This window comes from Danio rerio, chromosome 23 (genome assembly GCF_049306965.1).
Source record: "Danio rerio strain Tuebingen ecotype United States chromosome 23, GRCz12tu, whole genome shotgun sequence".
Classification (NCBI taxonomy): domain Eukaryota; kingdom Metazoa; phylum Chordata; class Actinopteri; order Cypriniformes; family Danionidae; genus Danio; species Danio rerio.
Window position 1 is genome coordinate 45,753,843 of NC_133198.1, and position 22,003 is coordinate 45,775,845.

Consider the following 22,003-nt stretch of genomic DNA (forward strand, 5'->3'; position numbering starts at 1 on the left):
ATTCGCCAGTTAGCTAGTGCCAGCGCCGTGCAGGAATTACATGTATTACTTTGCCACACTTGCGTGCTATTTCAGAGCGAATATTCAGAGTAGCACGGTAAACAGTAAAGGAAGGCTGTCATTGTTCAAAAATGACCCAATGTGAATATAAAAGCAACTTCAGCTCAATAAAACAGGTTAGGCGGAATAGCGCTATTTACTGGTGTTTTGTTGTTAAACTAAATCTACATTACGGATTTATATCCCTGCTGAAAATTCCAGCTTAAACCAGCCTAGGAAGAGTCGTTCGGGGGATTCATTCACAAACGAATCGCTCCCTCCGTCAGTATGAGAAGTGAAAGCAGGAGAGGAGGTGTGTTTCAGGACATGATTAGATCAAATTTAACAGGGAGGGTGAATAGTACATTTCTGTACACACAAACACAAGCTTTTTGTCAGGAATGCCGGTGCGGTCACTGATCCATCAATGTAGAAAAGTGATGTAAAATGATAATTTTCGTAATTAAAAAAAAATTACATACTAACATCCAGGAAAACTCCCGATCATAGATATATGTGTATATCTCTGGCTTTGGATGGCCACAGTCCTCCACTGTACCTTGGTCCCGCATTCATTTCAAAGGAGCGCTACCCTGAACCAAGATGGCGGCGCTATTGACGCATTCCGTCCAATAGACAACAATAGGCCAGGCAACATCTAGTGTACATATCTATGGGAATCTACATTTGCTGACAGACAGTCTGACCTGCTTATCGGAATTAAGGGATTTTTTAGTTTTATGCTTTACCCAGAATATAAATATACATGTAAATACATTTAAATCATTTACTGTAATCATTACTATTAGACTGTGAAGAGACTTTCAACCTGCACAACAAAAAATGCTTCTGAAGACAATCACCTACTGCACCTTTAATGGCTGCGGAACCATCTCTCAGCCTATTAAGCTCATTCATAAACCAGCAGCTGGATTAATCTGTCATTGATCATGTTTGATGATGTCTTGATCAAGCAGAGTTCCTACACCTCTAATACACACCTCTGCCATTTAACTTTTGTTTTGTCAATGTCATTTGATAGTTTATGACCAACTTTGTAGTGGTGAGGAACAATAGAGATGTTGATGTATTTTAATGAACAATCTATGTATACCACTATGGCTTGAGGAGAATGCTGTATGTTATTGTTCTGCTCCCCTCTTTATGTCATCACCCCTTCATGATGGCTCAGCTGGATTTGGGGGTTGGTATTGCTCAAGCTGTATGAAGAAAAAGCAATCAGAAAGAATGACATCAAAAGCAGTTTCACAGTGTTTTCAACACATTAGTATGTTACAGTTAAGTCATTGATTGTTTTAATCAACTTAGGTACTCTGGGTAATATTTTGCAAATGCCCTTCTGTATGAGTGGGGATGAAGACAGGACTGAAAGGCTTCACATCAGATCAAACTCTTTCTGTCTCCACCTCCTCCCTCTGTTATAAAGCTCCTGACCCTCTGCTGCTGTTGTGTTTGTCCTGAACTCAATCTGTCATCATGTTTGGGGCTCTTGTAAAGTTAGACCTTTCCTCTGTGGGCTTGACTCTGTTGCTGGGCTTGATTCTTCTGGTTCTGTTTGAGATCTTCAGGATTCATTCTTACAAAAGTCGATTTCCGCCTGGTCCAACACCTCTGCCTTTTGTGGGAAACCTACCACATTTATTGAGGGACCCGATGGGCTTCAACAGATTAGTAAGTTGTTGCTGTTTTCTCTCATTGTGAAGCTCTGCTGCTGTATTCTGAACAATACTGCTGTAAATGTTCTCTAAACAGATGGCTCAATATGGAGAAATGTCCACTATGTATCTTGGGAAAAAGCCAGCGATAGTCCTCAATACAATCCAGGTGGCTAAGGAAGCCCTGGTTCAGGAAGCTTTTGCTGGAAGACCATGTCTGCCGGTTATAGACTGGACTTCTAATGGATGCGGTCAGTAACACTTTTCTTAATCAAGCTCCAAAAAATAATTCTCAAAGAACCTTTCAGTAAACAGATCAGAATCAGTTTATGGGCCCTATCATACACCCGGCGCAATGTGGCGCAAGGCGCGGCGCAATACTCTTTTGCTTGTTTTAGCTCGGCGCAAGGGTCATTTTGAGGTGTTGCGCCACGCTGTTTAAATAGCAAATGCATTTGCGCTCAAATGTGCGCCCATAGGCTTTCTGGTCTAAAAAAGCAGGCGTGTTTTGGCGCGTTGGTATTTTGAAAAACTGTAAATAGTCTGATTTTTAGACCAGAACAAAGTCGGTCTATTGTCTGGCGCGAAGTGCGCCTGGCTTACACACTACACACAAGATGTAGAGCAATACGCAAATATCTTTACATATGAAAAATATATAATATCTTAAGGATATATATAAAATAAGGATATATACAGGATATAAATATAAATGATTAAAATATTACAAAACATATTAATTTCTAGCCTACATGAAGATTTAAAAACCACTGCCTTACTTTCTTCATCTCGGGAGGCTTTTTCAGTTCATTCAATTTGCTTTTGTATAATGTTATTATTATTAGCAGTATTATTTATTATATACATATTTATATTTGTTTTATTAAAAACAAGCTTAGATTTGTCCACCTGTCAAATTTTAGACCATATGGGGCATGGCAGGTGTATTTGAAAATAACTCAGTATTTTGAGCACACTTGGTTATTATTGTTCATTTATTAGTTTGCTGGAAATTAGAACTGAATTTAGAAATAGTTTTGAAACAAATCTTTGCACTTAACAAACAAAATTAATTATTTATAGGCTAATAGATGTCTGTGCGTAAAGGTTTCCCTATCCACGAGAGCAAAAGCGAAAGTGAACTTACTTTACGTCAAAATGCGCTTATGGCGCACCGCAGTTGGCTCTTAAAGGGAATGGGAGATGAGGCTCTAATTGGTTTATTCTCAAAACACACCTATAACTCATTAAGAAAATAAACTCAACCCTTGTAGACCATGCGCCATGACGCAAAGCGGATTTTCCCGTCCTTAAATTAGCAAAAATGCGTTCTGACACGCCCTGAAAGCGTTTGCGCCCTGCGTTTTGCGCTCTGCGCATGGACCGTCAAAATAGAGCCCAATAAATCTAAATCCCTTTTGCACTCTATAGAACCTTATGCACAACAATAAGGTTTCATAGATGTTAAAGGTTCTTTAGGAAAAATGCCAGCATTTATTTTAAGACTGTACAGTTCAGCAAAATGCAATCACCATTCCAAAGGTGTGAAGGTTTGAAGGTCTGCTTCTCTCTTTTTTAGGTATAATAATGGCCACATTTAACAACTCCTGGAAGCAGCAGAGACGGTTTGCTCTGCACACGCTCAGAAACTTTGGCCTGGGGAAGAAATCAATAGAAAGTCGTGTGTTAGAGGAAAGCCAATATCTGTTTGCTGAACTGCTCAAAGATGAAGGTATGACATGTTCATGTTTTGTTTAAGCACATGACATTGTGTAAGGCTTTAAACAAGCTCATCTGTGATTATAAATGTCAAACAGAAACCAAGAACCCTCTCTGAAACATATTAGTGACAAGAATATGTTGTAGAATATCAAAAGCTTCATGCTTACACTGCAAAAAAAATGCTTTTCTTACTTAGATTTTTTTTTTTTGTCTTGTTTCTAGTACAAATATCTTAAAGTTCCTTAAATCAAGAAGCATTTTCTAGACAAGCAAAACTTTGTGTTGTTTTAAGAAATAATATGCCAAAATGAAGTGAGATTTCCTTAAATTAAGCAAAATAATCTGCAAAATAATCTGCCAATGGGGTAAGCAAAATAATCTTATCACAAATCGAAAAACAAGATTATTTTGCTTACCCCATTGGCAGATTATTTTGCTTGATTTAAGGAAATCTCACATCATTTTGGCGTATTATTTCTTAAAACAAGACAACATATTTTGCTTGTCTAGAAAATGCTTCTTGCTTTAAGAATTTGTAGATATTTGGACTAGAAACAAGACAAAAAATCTAAGTAAGAAAAGCATTTTTTGCAGTGTAATTTTGCATAATACAATTTTCGCAAAAAGTTTCAAATGTATATTCATTTCGTGGGAGATTGTCTTTGTAGGTGAGCCAGTGAATCCCCATCATGCCCTACAGAATGCCGTTTCCAACATTTTCTGCTCCATCATGTTTGGAGAGCGATTTGACTACGATAACAAACGCTTAGGCTACCTTCTGAAAATCCTGAATGAAAACATGATGCTGACAGGATCAGCTATAGGACAGGTATGATCAAACTCCTAATTTATGATTTTGTCTTTATTTTAAAGTATATGCACCTGAAATATTTATCCTTATGTAGTTTTGTAACTTATTCATTATTTGCCAAGGCCAACCTATGTGGAAAATATTTATAAACAGAGTTTAAAGAGCCCCTATTTTGCATGGAAAAATATCATATTTTGGTTTTGGGGGTCTGCAACAACAGGCTGATATGCATGCTATGTCAAAAAATATTTTCATTAGGCTGGCTTGAGAAACAAGCCAGACTACTGAAATCCTATTTAAAGTTAACATTTTTATTCTTCTTCTGAGACTAAAATTCAAAATCTATCTCCTCCTAGAGCTTTCGAGCTATGACCACCAAACTCACACCAGACCTCCAAACTATTCTGACTCTGTATGCTATATCTTTTCCGACTGATCTGACTTTTGGTTTTCTGAAAAACGTCCCGGGACCGTCGGAAAAATTCCATAGACTTAACATTGGACCAAACTTTGTGACCTCATAACTCTGCGTCAGACTGTCACACAGACTTCTAACTGGGCTCATTTAACTCAGACTACCTAACTGAAAATAACTGATGAGCTTTTAACTTTTTAGCCACACTCTAGCAACCACTTTTGGACCCTAGAACCTGTCCCATAGACCTCCATTGCAAAAGACTCTCATTGACTTAATATGGGATCAAACTTTGTGAGCTCATAACTCTGCATCAGACTGTCACAGAGGTGGGACCAAGTCATTGTTTGGCAAGTCACAAGTAAGTCTCAATTCATTGCCCTCAAGTCCCGAGTCAAGTCCCGAGTCAAGACAGGCAAGTCCCGAGTCAAGTCCCGAGTCAAAGGCAACAAGTCTCAAGTCAAGTCCAAAGTCCTGCAGTTTGATTTTCGAGTCTTTTCGAGTCTTTTTAACAGAAAAATAAAATATATACAGATTAGGTATGGTTGTAAGATCTGTATTAATTAAACAAACCTTTTTTTATTAAAGAACATTGCTTAGATATATAAAAATACAAATGCAATTTTCTGAAAAAGTACTGAACAGTGCTGCGTCTCGTCTCCACAGCATAATGCACAAGAACGAGTTCCACCAAAAAAAGACTCCATTTTGCCTCACATCACACAGAAATTGCAGGTCTACTGCTGTCATATTCATTAAGTTTAGTTGTGCTATGTTATGTCTTCGGTGATCAACTTGTGATTAACCAAAATTACATAACCTCAATGTGGTAGCAGTAGACCAACTCCTGTATATGCTGCAAAGTTAAATTGAGTGAAATTGGAATTTTGTCAATTGAATCTCGTGTGTGCTAAAGAGATGGAGTTGCAAATCTGTCTAGCAGCAATGTAAAATGGTAGCACATATTGTTAATGAAGTAGGCTACTTCATACAAACAATAAAGTTGTTTTCTTCACATAACGTTGAAGAGCTTTGCTCTACCTTGTGTGATGCTCGTGCACGGATTTCCTCTGTTTGTGGACAAAACTGATTGCGACTTCTCAAATTTTCTCTCGCTCTCAAATATGCACTGCTCACACACAAATTTTCTTGAGCGCTCTCAGAGATTATATGCAAACTCACAATTTGTGTCGTGTTCCCTCTTCCTTTCATGCTTTTAGATATGATTCATATTGCTGCACTGTTTAATAACAATAACCAAAATACTAAAATAGACTTATATATTAAATGTTTAATCTAATAAACCATAACATTTTTGGTTGTTTTATATGATGAGATATTTTCAGTTTCAAACACTTATAAAGACAGAGAATAGACCAGTGGTGCCCCCCTGAAAATTTGCTTAAGGGGGGCCAGAAGAGGCCAGCTACGTCAGTGGCACCAATCAATCCACAATAATTTAGTGGCTGCTATTTATTTATTGAAATATTGCATTGTATTGCATTTATGTAAGTAGATTTAAATAAATAATGTCAACAGCAAAATCATATCGGGTTGGCCACAGGGGTGGCTAGAGTTTACACAGGGGTAACACCCCTTGTAAAGGGGTTTACACCACTATAAGGCACCTCTGGAATAGATGTTGGATGTAAAGAATACATTTTATTTTAAAAGCATTTAAACAAAAACTAATGCAAGCGGAAATGTAACTGTGATAAAAATAAGGAAACACTTGATAAGGTATTATAGCCTACTGTACTATTCACTCTTCAAATAAATCTCACTATCAATTTTATCATGGCAGCTAAAATAAAGTAAACTAGTGTCTGCTGGCTTCCACTTTACTGATGAGATTGTGGAGGACATTTTCCATGTCATCCTCTTCATTTTGAGGAAAGCTGTGCCACAGGGCCCCTGAACACGTATATTGGCATGTACTGTGTTTTGAACAGTAGCCTACTACAGTAAAGAACTTCAATTGATCAGTTGTGGTAATACTATAGTTGCTATGGTAACACAAGTGTAATATAAACAAATTACCCAGTGCTGTATTATTTTACAATATAGGGTATTTTATACTACAAATCACTACACTTTACTGTAGTAAAACTACACTTTGTATTATTTTATCTGTTCACTATTGGTAATACTACTGTATTATGAAGCATTAATTAACAAGTCGTAAATAATACTAGCCTAAAACATAAGTATAATACAAGTATACAACAAGTATAATACTCAAAAACACTAGAATTTATTAAAGAATTTACCTTAACCTTTTAGTTTTTTGTGTATTGTTAATAAATAGTAAAGCAAGAAAGAAACCATATCAACATTCTTGGAATAACCCTTCGCTAAGCCTCGCCCTCCTTAGTTACTGTTGCTACGCCTGTCAAGCTTTCATGCCTGGCACATCTATTACAGTGTGTATGCGCTGGTGTCAGACATTCCTAAGGATTTAATTAGTCATTTTTGGCAAACAGGTGAGATATCTGAGAAAGCCAGACAAAAGAGGACTGCAGTATACATTACAGGGGTATATTCACAACATAATAGCAACTGATTAGAAAATAATTTTATCAAAATTGAAGCAAGATTAGCCTAGCCACCTCATACGCTGAACATTCAACAGCATAGTTCATGCACAGCAGGAGAGGTGAAATTATAAAATAATCTAATAACCTAAGAAACTGATAGATTTGTGCCGAATATTAGCATCATTGACCCATAACAGTGTACAGTACCTATTACTGTCAGCATGTTTGTGTGCTCTTTATCCAGTTTTTATTAAAATTTGCAGTTAAGTGGAAGAAAAAAATTGAAATGCACATTAAAGTATAAATAACAGAAGTGAACAAATAGATTTTTCCTACCAGCAAATATTAGTGTATGTATTTATATGCGTTACAATAGCGAGGGTTTAAACTAAGCAGTGCTCACAGGGTTCAACGCTAAGGATTTTTTCTACTGGCCCGATCGGGCCAGTGGTTCTGATTTTTACTTGCCCAGCCCAAATTTTCACTGGCCCCACCAAAAAAAAAAAAAAGAAGTTAATCGCTATTTGAATGTGCGTGTGTGTGTGTGTGTGTGTGTATACACACACACACACACACACACACACAGTTGATTTCAGAATTATTAGTCCCCCTAAATTATTAGCACCCCTGTTTATTTTTTTCCCCAATTTCTATTTCACAGAGAACAGATTTTCTCAGCACATTTCTAAACATAATAGTTTTAATAACTCATCTCTAATAACTGATTTATTTTATCTTTGTCATGATGACTGTAAATAATATTTTACTAGATATTCTTCAAGACACTTCTATACAGCTTAAAGTGACATTTAAAGGCTTAACTAGGGTAATTAGGTTAACTAGGCAGGTTAGGGTAATTAGGCTAGTTATTGTATAATGATGGTTTGTTCTGTAGACAGTCTGAAAAACAATTAGCTTAAGAGGCTAATAAATTTTACCTTAAAATGGTTAAAAAAATGTTTTTATTCTAGCCAAAATAAAACAAATAAGATTTTGTTCAGAGGAAAAAATATTATCAGACAAAATATCAACATTTCTTTGCTTTGTTAAACATCATTTAGGAAATATTTTAAAAAGAAAAAACAAAAAACAAAAGGGGGCTAATAAATCTGTATATATATTTACGGTAATTTTTAAAATGTTTAAGGAAAACTATTCAGTTCATCAAGGCTATATTTATAAATGTAAAAAAGGTGTAATTGTTAAATATTTATTAAAATTTTAAATAACTGCTTTGTTATTGTATTTAGTTTCAAATAAAATAATTACTCCAGACATTATCATTAATTAACATTAACATTATCATTACCATTAATAAATATAATAATAATTAATATTAGTGATTTCTGAAGGATCATGTGACTGGAGTAATGAAGCTGAAATCTCATCTTTAAAATCACTGGAATAAATGAATAAATTAAATGATAAACTACTTTTGAACAGTTATTTTATAGTGCAGCATTTCACAATTTGTATTTATGATGAAATAATTGCAGCCCTGGTGAGCAGAAGAAGCTTGTTTTAACATATTTAATCACACTGACCCCAAACTTTTGTGTATTGTGTATAGAATATTTTATAAGTGAAAATGTGCACTTTAATTTTAACAACCCACAGACATCGTCACCAAATACAAATCGAGGTCAGACTTTCTCATATATACAGAGCCTCATTTCAATTGTCAGGTTTTGTAGAAATCGATCAATTGAATTAATCAATCTATTAAAGAAACGTTGACTATAATTCTGTATTTTAGGCTTAAATTATAGAGAGACATAGCAGATGAACCGAGACTGCATCAGATCAATGTAAATCTTTCTTTCGAGCTGTCAGTGCGGAAATGAACAAAACAACAGGCCTAATACAACATATTATACGATTAAAATATGGAAAAATTAACAGATAGTAATTTCGGTCAATTTTCCTGACGGATAAACCGAGATCAGGCTGGACAAACAGCTCTCGGTAATATTTCAGCATGCTTTCACTTTCGCATTTACCGGTAATAATGACATCTCGCCCTGCTCATCATTCCCTCTTCATATAGCCGTATATATGGCTATTACACGATCATGATACACTGTGATATAGCCTGGGTCGTTAGTTCGTTGCATTGTTTTGTTTTCTCGCTACAATCGATACGCTCAATAGGACAGAGACCGCGTCTCATTCAGGCGATCTTGGACTGATTGATTTGGCGCGGAAGCGAGCGCAACTGCTGGATATATGCTAAAAAAACGCGCTAACGGGTGAAACGAGACAGATTCCGAAACAAACGTCTATGTGTGAAAGCACCGTAAGATTGTATTTGCACACAATTGACAGACAGTCGCAGCACGCAGCTCTGGCTCGATCTGGCAGGCAAAAAGGCAGCAGCTGGCCCGATCGAGCCAGTAACATTTTGTACACTGGCCCGAGTGTCTCGCACGCTGGCCCCGGGCCATCGGGCAGTCCTTATTGTCGAGCCCTGGCTCATAATATCGAGTGGAAAAAAAGAAAAAGACCGCTGGGAAGCATAACCTGCTTTGTTTTGTTTTTTTTTTAATTTTTTTAAAAGAAACACAGTTTAGATCTGTTTAGGATAAGAGGAGTGTGAGTTATTACCACCTATCATTGAATGTGAATATCGAAAACAAAACCAACTTAGCTTAACTCCTTTACCGCCCCTCACACAGCTTGATCCACGCTGGCATTTCTCCTCTTGGGCTTTGGTTTTGAAAAGGGAAAAAATCCCACCACCCAGTCCAAACTTTTAGGATAGCGGGTGTCAGATTTTCACAATCCAATTGCGCAACGATTTGGCTTGTTTCCCTCGCTCGAAAGCTTGACAGAGCCTCTGCCCGTAGCTACGATTGGTAAGCCGCGATTGGTGGGTGGCGGTTTTTGGGCGTGGCTTAGCGAAGGGTCAGTTTAACAGGATCCCGTGAGAGCAAAATCACTAAAGGTATGAGACGCCATCGTAAACAAAAGTCAAGCGAACGCAAAGAGACTGAATGCACGAGAGAGAGAGAGAGAGAGAGAGAGAGAGAGAGAGAGAGGTGTATGTTGTATGTGAGAGAGAGAGAGAGCGAGTATTGGCACGCGAGTATTGGCTCGATCTCAAGTTCAAATTCAAATTCTCTCTGCGTTCGCTTGACTTTTGTCCACTCCGGCGCCTCATAGTAGTCACGTTGGATACTGTCGAATCAAAACAATCTACCGTGCTTTGATTGGACGTCAAGCCGAAAGCGCGCATGCTCACACACACGCGCGCGCATGCTGTCACACACGCACACATAAACGGGGAGAGAGAGAGAGCGGTCCATGTCAACATACTTTTTTATCGTTGGGCTTTTCATGGGAAGCAGCAAGTCTTTACAAGTCAATAGGGGCAAGTCCTAGTCAAAGTCCAAGTCATTTATGTTCAAGTCCAAGTCGAGTTGCAAGTCTTTTTATATTTTGTCAAGTCGAGTCTAAAGTCATCAAATTCATGACTCGAGTCTGACTCGAGTCCAAGTCACATGACTCGAGTCCACACCTCTGGACTGTCATACAGACTAATGGCTGAGCTCATTTAACTCAGACTACCAAACTAACAATAACTGATGAGCTTTTAATTTTCTAGCCACACCCTAGCTACCACATACTGCACCCTAGCAACAACTGTCCCATAGACTTCCATAGCAAAAGACTGTCATTGACTTTACATTAGATCTAACTTTGTGACCTCAAAACTATCTATCCTTTTTCAAACTGTTCTTTTCTATCTATCTATCTATCTATCTATCTATCTATCTATCTATCTATCTATCTATCTATCTATCTATCTATCTATCTATCTATCTATCTATCATCTTTTAATTTTTTTTTAAAACTGTTTAAACTAAACAAACTATTTTCAACAGACTTTCTCAAGGCAGCCTAAAGTTTGTCTCGACGAACTTTATTAATCTAGTCGTTTTATAATATGCATTTATTTTAACCTAATAATCCTACTCCTAATAATCGACTCCCAGATGAATCATTCAGTCATTCATTTGTTCCCAGACCCCTCCTTATCGCGAAGCTAATCTGGGCCTGTAATCTCGGCTTAAACTGTACAGGCTTAAAAGTACAAGACAGAGAGAAATGCCCACCGTGACTATGAAAGAAGAAACTGGTCCATTTGAAATGTAAAAGTCCCTGTCAAAATCCCATAGTCTCTGCTGTTCCTTCAATAGTAAACGGCCGACGAATCCCACGCTGCAGCGTAGGTTATTGTATAAAAAATCTGGAAAATGACAGGAATAATCACAGCACACGGTTGGCTATACTGTGTTGTTGTTGTGAAAATGAACTTTAACCCTTTATTCTCAACAGCCAAATCTCTATCTGTCAGTGATCGGCATCTTCGCGTCATGTTCAGTTACGTGATGTGTGAAGGGAAGGCACGTGCTCATTTTACGGGAACTGGAAGTACATATTTGGAGATGTACCGTATCAATGTCGATGCAATCAAACAAAAGAGTCAAACCCAACTCGATTCATTTATTCGACTCCGAGTCAAATATTTCACTGAAGAATCAATAGTTTTGAACAGGCTGGACTTCTATATTTAAACCTGAGTTAGGTTTGTCTTTTTTTGTAACTAAAACACAAAATGTTGCCTTATTATACTTTATCTGTCTTAGATTTTCAACTTGGCCCCCTTCATCAAGCATTTCCCTGGTCCACACCAGAAGATCAAGAAGAACTCCAATGAGTTATATAGTTTCATTGAGGATGAAGTTGAGGAACACAGAAAAACTCTGGATCCAGGCAGTCCACGAGACTTCATAGATGCCTATCTGCTGGAGATCGAGAAAGTGAGATCATAAAAGAAGAATTCTTATATTTATTCATTTAATTGTAGTTACTGTAAACTGACAGCTTTGTTCTATCTGAAACAGCAAAAGTCTAACAATGACTCCACATTTCAAGAAGAAAACCTGATTGGTTCAGCTATTGACCTGTTTTTTGCTGGAACCGACAGCACAGCGACCAGCATCAGATGGGGACTCCTCTTCTTGATTCAAAACCCAGATGTACAAGGTACTAAAGTAAAACATCAGCTGCAGTGATGACTGGATTCTGTTTGTTTTCCGCTCAAACCGTACTTTAGGTTTCACCGCTATACTGAACTTTTTAGCTTAGATGTGTGATGAATATACATTTTAGCTTTGCTGCTAAGTTAGACCATCTTAATAGAACATTCCTTCTAGATTAAGAGAACGTATTCAGAACATTCTCTTTTAGGTTCTATTTAAGTTGTTACAAAAACCCTCCCTGTAACGTTCTGGAAAGTGTAGGCCCCATATACACTAATGCATTTTAGTTTGAAAACGCAAAAGTTGTGCTACAGTTATGCCATCCGTCCACACATCGCCAGAGTTTTTTTGGGAAAATGGAGCATTTTGGAAGCACTGGAGAGCTTGTTTTCATTCTGCAACACTGCTGCTCCGTCTCAGTGTGGATGAGGGAAAACGGAGACATCTGAAAACGGAGGCGGGGCTGCTGAGATTCGCTACCTGATTGGGGCTTTTGTGTCATTGCGTATCCTTCCCTTATTCGTCAAGCCCCTAACACATGGCTTTAACACTATCAGAAGACAGCAGACTAGCCTTCACTGTAAACAACAACATGGACACAGAAATTTAGCGTTGTTTGCACTATTGTCTGTGTTTAGGCGCCATTGTGCAGTTATTCATTTGTTACGTTTAGTAACAACTCGACCTCATCGTCTGTCCACAAAAATACCTCTTTTGCTTTCTTTGCCATCGCGTTCATTGTTCAACCGGCATTTGTTGACTTACAATGACCAAATGCCGAGCGAGACACATGCTTTCTGTTTTTACTAGAACGCGCATGCCCAGAGTGCACGAATGGTCACGTGATATACGTTTTTGGTGGCGTAGTGTGGACGGAGATATCGTTTTTGATCTAAAACGCCGTTTTAAAACTAAAACGCACTAGTGTAAACGGGGCCTTAGTTTTTGGTTACCAAAAAAAGAATTGTTGTTATTTGGTTCACAACTCCTCTCCCCAAATAGTGTCCATATGGGAACTTTAGGAGAACATTTGTATTTTCTGGGTCCTAAACTTTTTTTTTTACAACACAGAGCGATGTCATGAGGAGATTGTTCAGGTTCTGGGTTACGACCGCTTGCCCTGCATGGATGACCGTGACAGACTACCGTACACACACGCCACTGTTCACGAGATTCAGCGCTTTGCAAAAACTGTACCTTTCGGTGTGTTTCATGAAACAATTTGGCCCACAAAACTACGTGGATTCGACATTCCTCAGGTAATGAATGTAGTTTGAGTGAATGAAGCTAATCGATTGTAAAAATGGAAATTTGCTCTGGCTTTTCACATTCAAATTGTTCATATCAAAGCTTAATAAATCTTTTTGTTGAACCGGTTGATTCAAAATTTCCATCTGATTAATTTGAACAAAAAATGAAAAAGATTAAGCTTTAGGAATTTCACACATTTTGAATGTAAAAAGATTTGATGCAGTTACCGTGGCACCAAATTGGTCTCCATAATAATTGTCATAAAAGATATGATGATTTGCACATGCATATACAGCTTTTATATTTCAGGCTCCTGGTTACATATTATCACAAAACAAAAAAAACAAAAAAGGAACTACATAAAAAAAAAAAAATTTATATGCATTTATTTCAGATCTGTTGCTCTTTTTTTTCCTCACACAGGGAACTATGATCATGACAAACTTGGCTGCAATTTTCAGCAGTAAGGATCACTGGAAGCATCCTGACACATTTAACCCAGAGAACTTCCTGGATGAGAACGGACACTTCAGCAAGCCTGAGTCTTACATTCCATTTTCCCTGGGTGAGTCAGCGGTTTGTCAAATTATAATGATAAATTTATGTGGAAGTGTTTTATTGACTAAACATGATGTGAAAACCTGTATTTATGGATTCTGAGCTTTTAGGGTTATAAAACCTCTGTTTAAATGAGTCATAGCACACACACATGCCTAGTCTAATCTAAAAACACCTTTTAGAGACATGCGTTTGACACTGGTGTGTATTTAGAATTTGCTGTGTGTACTGTTTGATACATCTCCGCTGCTTGCTGTAATGTTCCTTAAGTAAATTCACACTTTGCTGAAAAAGCTTAAACTTTTGAGGAGCAGCACAGAACTACCATGAATAGACCCGCGCACGGGCCTTAAATCTAAAGGCTAATTTATAGTTCTGCGTCAAGCGCACACATATGCTACAACGCGGCCTATGCGTGGACGCATAGCCCTCGCCGTCAGTGTTGCTGACGCGCACCTCTCAAAAAATGTAACACGTCGCACGACGTTTGTTTGGCGTTGGCAAATGTTCTCTTTATGTTCTCCGTTGCATGTTGCTGGAAATCTCTACGCGCAAGGCATTGCTGGCATTTCCAGACTGCACGCATTTATTTATTTACTTTTTCTAATGCAAGCCTGAAGCCGTTATGCATTTTAGCTATGATGTGAAAATTTAAAACCTGGCCCTGGGGGCATAAAAAATTTGGGCCCCAGTGGGTTCAGGCTAAAATGCAAGCCTCTAACCATGAACTCCTGCATTGGGGTGTATGTTTGTTCACACTTATTTTTAAAATCAGCATGTACTGCATTTCTACATACCCAAAACATACTATGTATGCCCATGACGTCTTTGTTTTTCAAAGATTTCCGCATTTTGTGTTTACATGGAAGCAATAACTGTGCCTTTTTCAAAAACTTGCACTTTCCCAAAATACATTTTCAGTCTCCATTGTTGTGAAAACGAGAGAAAATGCATTAGAAATTTACAGTTTTTTGACTGAATCGTTGTTGTGTTAAATGCCCCCTAAAGCACAGGCAGTAGTCACTGGATTGATCTGTGTGCTTGTTTTTCAGGGCTGAGGGCCTGTATAGGTGAGTCACTAGTGAGGACGGAGCTCTTCTTGTTCGCCACTGTTCTCCTACAGAGGATTCATTTCTCTTGGCCGCCTGATGCAAAGCCCATAGACATGGATGGCATCGTGGGTATAGTCCGCTATCCTCAAACCTTTAGCATCATCTGCTGCAGTAGAGACAGCAAAAAGTGACCCGAAACACATCAAGCCATAACATACAAAGGAAAAACAATAACAGCACAGCCGTTGAGCGCAGAAGAGCACTTTGGCTCATCTACATCATGTATAATTCACAGTTCTCAGGTAACTCGGATAATTAAAAGAAGAGTGTGTATTATTCTTTGCATTGATGCTTCTTAACATGTTTGATCAGTTAGGTACAGCTGTATTTTAGTCTTCATGCAATCAAAATTTTAATATTTTTTTGCATATGTTTTGACTTTATTTTAATTATTTTATTCTGATTATTGTACCGTACTGTAATGATCTTTCATTAAATAAAGAATTCCTTTCAAATGTAAAGTCCTTTTTTAAAGACTCTGGGCTGCCATTTCATTGTTTTTAGCTTCAACTACATTTTGCATGAAAATCACTGGTTAATTGACTCTTCACTAAGCCCTGCCCTCCTTAGTTACTGTTCTTACACATGTTAAGCTTTCATGCCTGGCAGGTGTCAGACATTCCCAGGCATTTAATTTGTCATTTTTTGGTGAACAAGTGAGATATCTGAGAAAGCCCAACACAATCTCATGGCAATTCGTAATTTTTTTATTTAGTGGCTAATTTGTATGAATTCAGACGATCTAATTCGTACAATTTAGGACGATTTGCTCATCCTGAAATGACGTTTGGGTTTAGGGGTGGGGTTAGGTGCCACGCCTCCTTTTTAAAAATCATACAATTTCGTACGACTGAACTCGTACGAATTTTTACGAATTAGCCACTAAACTGGCTAATACTAACGTTTTCTCGTGAGATCAGGCTGGAAAGCCAGACAAAAAAGGACTGCAGCATGCATTATAAGGGAATATTCACCACATAATAGGCAACCGATTAGAGAATAATTTAATCAAAATTGAAGCTAGCCGCCTTATACGCTGACCATTCAACAGCTTAGTTCATGCCCAGCAGGAGAGGTCAAATCTAAAAATAATCCGAAGATAACAAATTAAACCATGATTTCTCTTTTTTTAAGCCAAAAAGCCTGATAGACTATTGCTGTGCAAAGAAATATGGTGTAACTAATTCACTAGTGTTGAATATAGTGTAACTAACCAACGAGGAAACACTTGAACACAGAAGGATGTTGTCTTATTTTGATCTCTATGTCCATATGATTAAACCTGTAGAACTGGTTGAGCATACTATCATCCTCCAAATTCTGGATAGATTTGAACCCTTGAGTACTGTTTAAATTGACTACCCTTTCATTATGTTGGGGGCTGTTTTTGCCCCATTGACTTCCACTATAACAATGTTTTGATTGCGAAGCCATGACACCATGTAATAATGAATTATTGATTGTTGGTGGTTTTCCCTGTTTAGAAGAGGTAAAAATTGTTTCTGGCTTTTATTTTGAATATAGTGTGCATGCATAAATACACTTACTATGTTTACTAGGTGCAGACAAGCCATTTCCCGGTTGCCTGACGGTCAATCTGGCCTGCCACCGTGACTGTGGCCTGGCATGCACCTACACCCCCCACCCCTCCTCTCTCTTCAATTACCATCTCCCCCTTCACCATCCCCTACCCAAACCCAACCCTTTCCCCCCCGGCTATTCACTTCCATATCAACCCCGCACCCACCGCTTTTCACTTAGGCCCCGTTTACACTAATTCGTTTTCGTTTTAAAACGCATACGTTTTGTTACGGTTACGCCATCCGTCCACGCTATGCCGGAGTTCTCGAGCGTTGAAAACAGAGACGTTTTGAAAACGCTGGAGAGGCCGTTTTTATTCTAAAACGTTGCTGCACCGTCTCAGTGTAGATGAGGAAAAACGAAGACAACTGAAAACGGAGGTGGGACTGCTGAGATTCGCTACCTGACATGGCTTTAACGCTACCGGAAGACAGTACTGTAAACAACAACATTGCCACAGAAATGGAAGCATTGTTTGCACTATTGTCGGTTTAAGGCATCATTATGCTGTTATTCATTTGTTACGTTTAGTAGCAACTCGACTTCGTCATCTGTCCACAAAAATACCTCTCTAGCTTTCTTTGCCATCGCGTTCATTGTTCAACCAGCGTTTGTTGACTAACAATAACCAAATGCTGAGCGAGACACATGCTTTGTTTATACTAGAACGTGCATGCCCAGAGTGCGCGAATGGTCACGTGATATATGTTTTTGGTGGCGTAGTGTGGACGGAGATATGTTCAGAGACGCTAGGTGAAACGCTAGTGTGGACGCAGATCGTTTTTGCGCACTAAAACGCACTAGTGTAAACGAGGCCTTACTGTCTCTCTCTTCCACCATAACCCCCGCCACACCCCCCCAGGGTCTTCAGATAGTGTCTCTCCCACCAACTCCAACAACCCCCCTCCTGCCCTGTTACACTTCCCATATCACTTCAGATGTGGCCTAAATGACAGTAAATTTTTCCCGGTTAAAAATGCTATCCCAGTCCCCATCTGATGTTCACTGTGTTCTGAGGTGCTCACTTTAATTTTCTCAGACGTATCAAGGTTAATGCTTAAAGATCTCTCACTCACACAAACAGTATACTTCATATAACTCCATATAAAAGCCAGAAACTATGCTTTTTTTGCACTGCAACTCTTGATCAACATTACAAAAATTACAAAATGTACCTCCTCCCAATAGGGAAAACCACCAACATTAAAGAATGTATGATTAAATTGTGTCATGGCTTTGCAATCCAAAAATTGTGTTATAATGGAAGTCAATGGAGCAAAAACAGTCACCAACATTATAAAAGTGTGGCAAATGTGTGTATTGTGTACACAATTATTAAGTAATGTGTATAGTTCAAAGCAATTGCCTAAAATATGTCTCCAATTAAGATTTGTCACCAAAAATCATCACATCGCCATATAGTTGTGCCAGGCATATCTTGACTGCATTACAATTCCATATCACTACGCTGAATGATTGATATTTCACAGTCAAAAATCTATTCAAAACAAAGCTAGAACCTTTGGAGAGGATGAGTAAGAAGCAGGAACTACATTCAGGAGTTGCTCGAGGACAAAACCTGACCCATCCTGAAATGCATCTGAACCATGTCTTTAGGTGTGGTCACCATAGTATAAGCATAATAAATGACTCTTGTCCGTTTGGTTATTGAATATTAATAAATAATGTACAACTCGAGTCATGACGGCTACTCAGACATAATATGCTGGTCTACGCTGTGGGAAATGTGCCCATGAATGAAACCATTGGTCAAATTCCATAACTCAAGTTGCAACCAAGAGACTCCTGCCAGTAGCAGAAACAGAGAAACTGTAGTGCTGCTATAGAATAGAAGAGAGACAGAACTTTCATCATCCCAGTCCACATCACCTCAATGCATTCCTCCTACTGCAGCAAGAGAGCAACTCTATTTACTAGAGCTACAAAATCCACGAGAATCAGCACTGCAACCTGAGGGGTCAAGTGACATGAGATATGCAGATATACAGCTTGCTAGAAAAAGCGAGACTCACTGACTGATGTGGGGGCCCAGCAGCCAGCCAACGCTTTGAATAGCTGCATTCTGTCTCTATGCCCGATCAAATGGTGTGGCTGGCTTGAATTCCACTCATCAATACTCGGCCCAGAGGCAGGGATGAGCTACTAGATCACTAATCCCACCCTGACTCAACATACAAAATCTGACTGTCTATCTTCATCTCCTTATAGACTGATTTCACGCGGCCGTCATTTTCAAAAGCGAAATCGAGGCTGAAGTGGGAAGAAACCCAGAAGTGTCATTGGGAGTCGGAATGGAATAGGAATGTTGTGTAACTGGCTGTATATCTTATCAGCGTAGATAAAGTGACACAAATTTATAATTTCTCCGCCTTCCGGGTGACCCGAAGGTCCGTTCTGAATGAATAGTGAATGTAAAAAGGGATATCAGAGCTCATTTTCAGCTAAGTTAAGGGAAATGGCACTAGTTAGCTAAGGTTTTCTTTCCCAAACACACGTTTTAGATGCCATTTATCAAACTCGAGTTAATAAACTGAATCTTTCACTATATTAGACTTGTCACGATACTGAATTAAAAGAAAAACCGGCAATTTCGCGCTAACATTTAAGGCAATGTTGATGGCTGTCTTAAAACAGCGCTGACTTGCCATTGTGTTCACGTGTTCAACAGAAATGATTGTGATTGGCCGAGAAGGTCATCAGTTCACCCACCGCTGTTTACTGAGTATAAACACAGACGAGCCGAGCGATCTGCTTGAGGACTCGACTGATCTTGACGGCTGCTTCGCGCTCCAGTCCGTGTATCTGTGTTTGCACTGGGTGAAGAGCAGTAAACTTAGTGCAAAACAAACACAGATACACGGAGACTGAAGCGCGAAGCCATGAAGATCAGTCGAGTCATCCGCGATCAGCAGCGCTTCCATGTTAGCGGGAAACAGCCGGGTTTAAAACTTAAGTACTGAGACAACACTATTACAGACAACACGAGGGTGTGCTGCAGAGGACTGCAGTGTTTTATCACTCACCGGGTTACATAGCCTGAAGCAGGAAAGCGTCCTCACAGTGTTTAACTAGTGCCATGAGCTGAAGCCTAGGAGGACACTTAAGCGTATCACTGAGATTGTGATCTTGTTTGATGCTAAATTGCTTTTAATCGTTTAAAATAAACTTACTAAATAATATTAAAGATATGGTTACACCATTTCTGCATTTTGAAATCTCAGCAACAGCTGGTTTCTTCCCACCGCAGCCTTGCTTTGGTTCTTTAAAATGGCGGCCACGTGAAATAAGCGTATTGCCCCTGATAGACAGCCAAAAGTACCCCACGACTAACCACCTTCAAAGTCCTGTTTCTGTGTTGCGTGCCTCTTTTCTTAAAAGTTGTATTCTGTCCACGGGTCAATCTACTCAGATCAGTAACATTATCATGAAATCTTAACATACTACAGCAGGGGTGTGGAACATTGATCCTGTAGGACAGGTGTCCCTGCATAGTTTAGCTCCAACCCACAAACACAACTGAACAAGGTAATCAAGGTCTCATGCTGCGTTCCCACCAGATGCGGACGAAGCATCAAGCATGAGTCAATGCAAAGACGCGAACAGATATCCTCTGGTGCAATTAGCACAAATGAGGTGGTGTGAATGAAATCATGTGTCTCAGATGAGCGGACTGCTGGAAAGAGGATGGGGTGGGGTTTTTGTTTTATTTTATTTTTTATTTTTTCAAATGTGTTTGTTTTCATTTCAAATAAAAATAAAGTTATATTGGCCCCACACTGGCTATTCTACTTGTTGATCTTTACACAGGCCTATCTATCCATCTACATTGTGATTGAGCACTGGTAATCCAGATTTAGTGATCCTGAAAAGTTCCTATGCGGATCAGATTGATCCAATCTAATGTTGCTTTGAAAAACTGGCTCAAAAAATAAGCTGGATTACGGGATCACGGATCGCAAAAACAGGATTACTAAATCCGGATCATTTTTATCCAGATCAAACCTTTTGAAAAACCCTGGTGCATTGGAAAAGTTAATTTGTTTCTGATGTTCTAAAATAATTGTTTAAATAACTTTATAAACACAGCCGCCTCCATGTTAAAACAGTTAAACAGAACATACCCATATTCTAGGTCTTAGAAGTTAATAGAAACTATCTCAGTTTTTATGAGTCAATACATTATTGTGGAATTCCCTTTTTATTTTTTATGTTATCAAACAACAATTTTTATCTGGACAGACTTTAAATGAAATATTTTCAAATGTGAATTCTTCTAAAATTGAACATTTATCAAAAGTAAACCATATAAAGCTGTTTTAGATTTTTATCTTATATATTATGATTATTATTTATGTATTTTACCTTGTGTAGTATGTATTATTGCTGTTGGTGATTTTTAATTGTTAGAATATGTTTAAAAACCAGAGAAAAGTGGTATTATAAAATGTGGTAAACTTAATTTTTAAATTAAGTTACTTTAATTACTTTAAATTTTTTATTTTTTTATTAATTTTTTTTTGCTTGACATAGCCAAAGAAGCTGAAATCCCAATAAACTCAAAATTCATTCATTCATTCATTTTCTTGTCGGCTTAGTCCCTTTATTAATTCGGGGTCACCACAGCGGAATGAACCGCCAACTTATCCAGCAAGTTATTACGCAGCGGATGCCCTTCCAGCCGCAACCCATCTCTGGGAAATAAACTCAAAATTCTTTCTCATTAATCAACACATAAAGTAACCTATTTCTAAAGCATTTTCAATAGTTCTGGTAGACGACTTTTAAAAGCTTTTTAATTTGTGTAAATTATGAAAGTTGTGCTAGCTTTTTGGTGTTAAAGAGTGAAGACCAACACCCACCCACAGTCCCATCACCGTCATCATCATCATTATCAGAAAAATGGTTGAAAGTGGATAAAGGAAACACATTTTCATGTCAGGTGTGAACGGTTATGTGTCTCTTTTGTCCACTTGAGTTCAGATTATGGAAAACGCATCTTAATGCCAGGTGTGAACAGGGCCTTGCGCTCCCTTCTATGCTAATTAAGAACTGCTGGGACATCCCGAGCACAGAACGAGTCCTCCTGGTGAGTTCCTACACCTCCGATACACATCTTTGGTATTTAACTTTTTGTCGTGTTTGGTGTCAGTTGGCAGTTTAAGAACTTGATGTATTTTATTGTACAATCAGTGTATACCACTGTCTAGCCACGGCTTGAGGGAGAATCAATGACTG

At 38.4% G+C, this 22,003-nt stretch overlaps 2 protein-coding genes across 2 annotated transcripts in view; both read left to right on the forward strand.

The window, feature by feature from the left end:
• The window catches only part of tut4 (terminal uridylyl transferase 4), a 162,033-nt gene extending 142,694 nt beyond the window's left edge, over positions 1-19,339 (forward strand). Inside the window, exon 30 of the transcript XR_012398709.1 lies at positions 19,069-19,339. The gene's annotated coding sequence lies outside the window, so the exon portion shown is untranslated. The remainder of the gene's footprint in view (positions 1-19,068) is intronic.
• cyp2aa4 (cytochrome P450, family 2, subfamily AA, polypeptide 4) lies at positions 1,509-15,612 on the forward strand (the record flags this gene model as incomplete). The annotated part of the gene is given in 9 exon segments (NM_001002092.3): positions 1,509-1,731; positions 1,813-1,966; positions 3,295-3,447; positions 4,106-4,266; positions 11,850-12,023; positions 12,108-12,249; positions 13,317-13,504; positions 13,920-14,061; positions 15,107-15,612. Coding segments are annotated over 9 exon segments (1,500 nt in total). The 5' UTR covers positions 1,509-1,536.
• Positions 19,340-22,003: the final 2,664 nt, after the last annotated feature.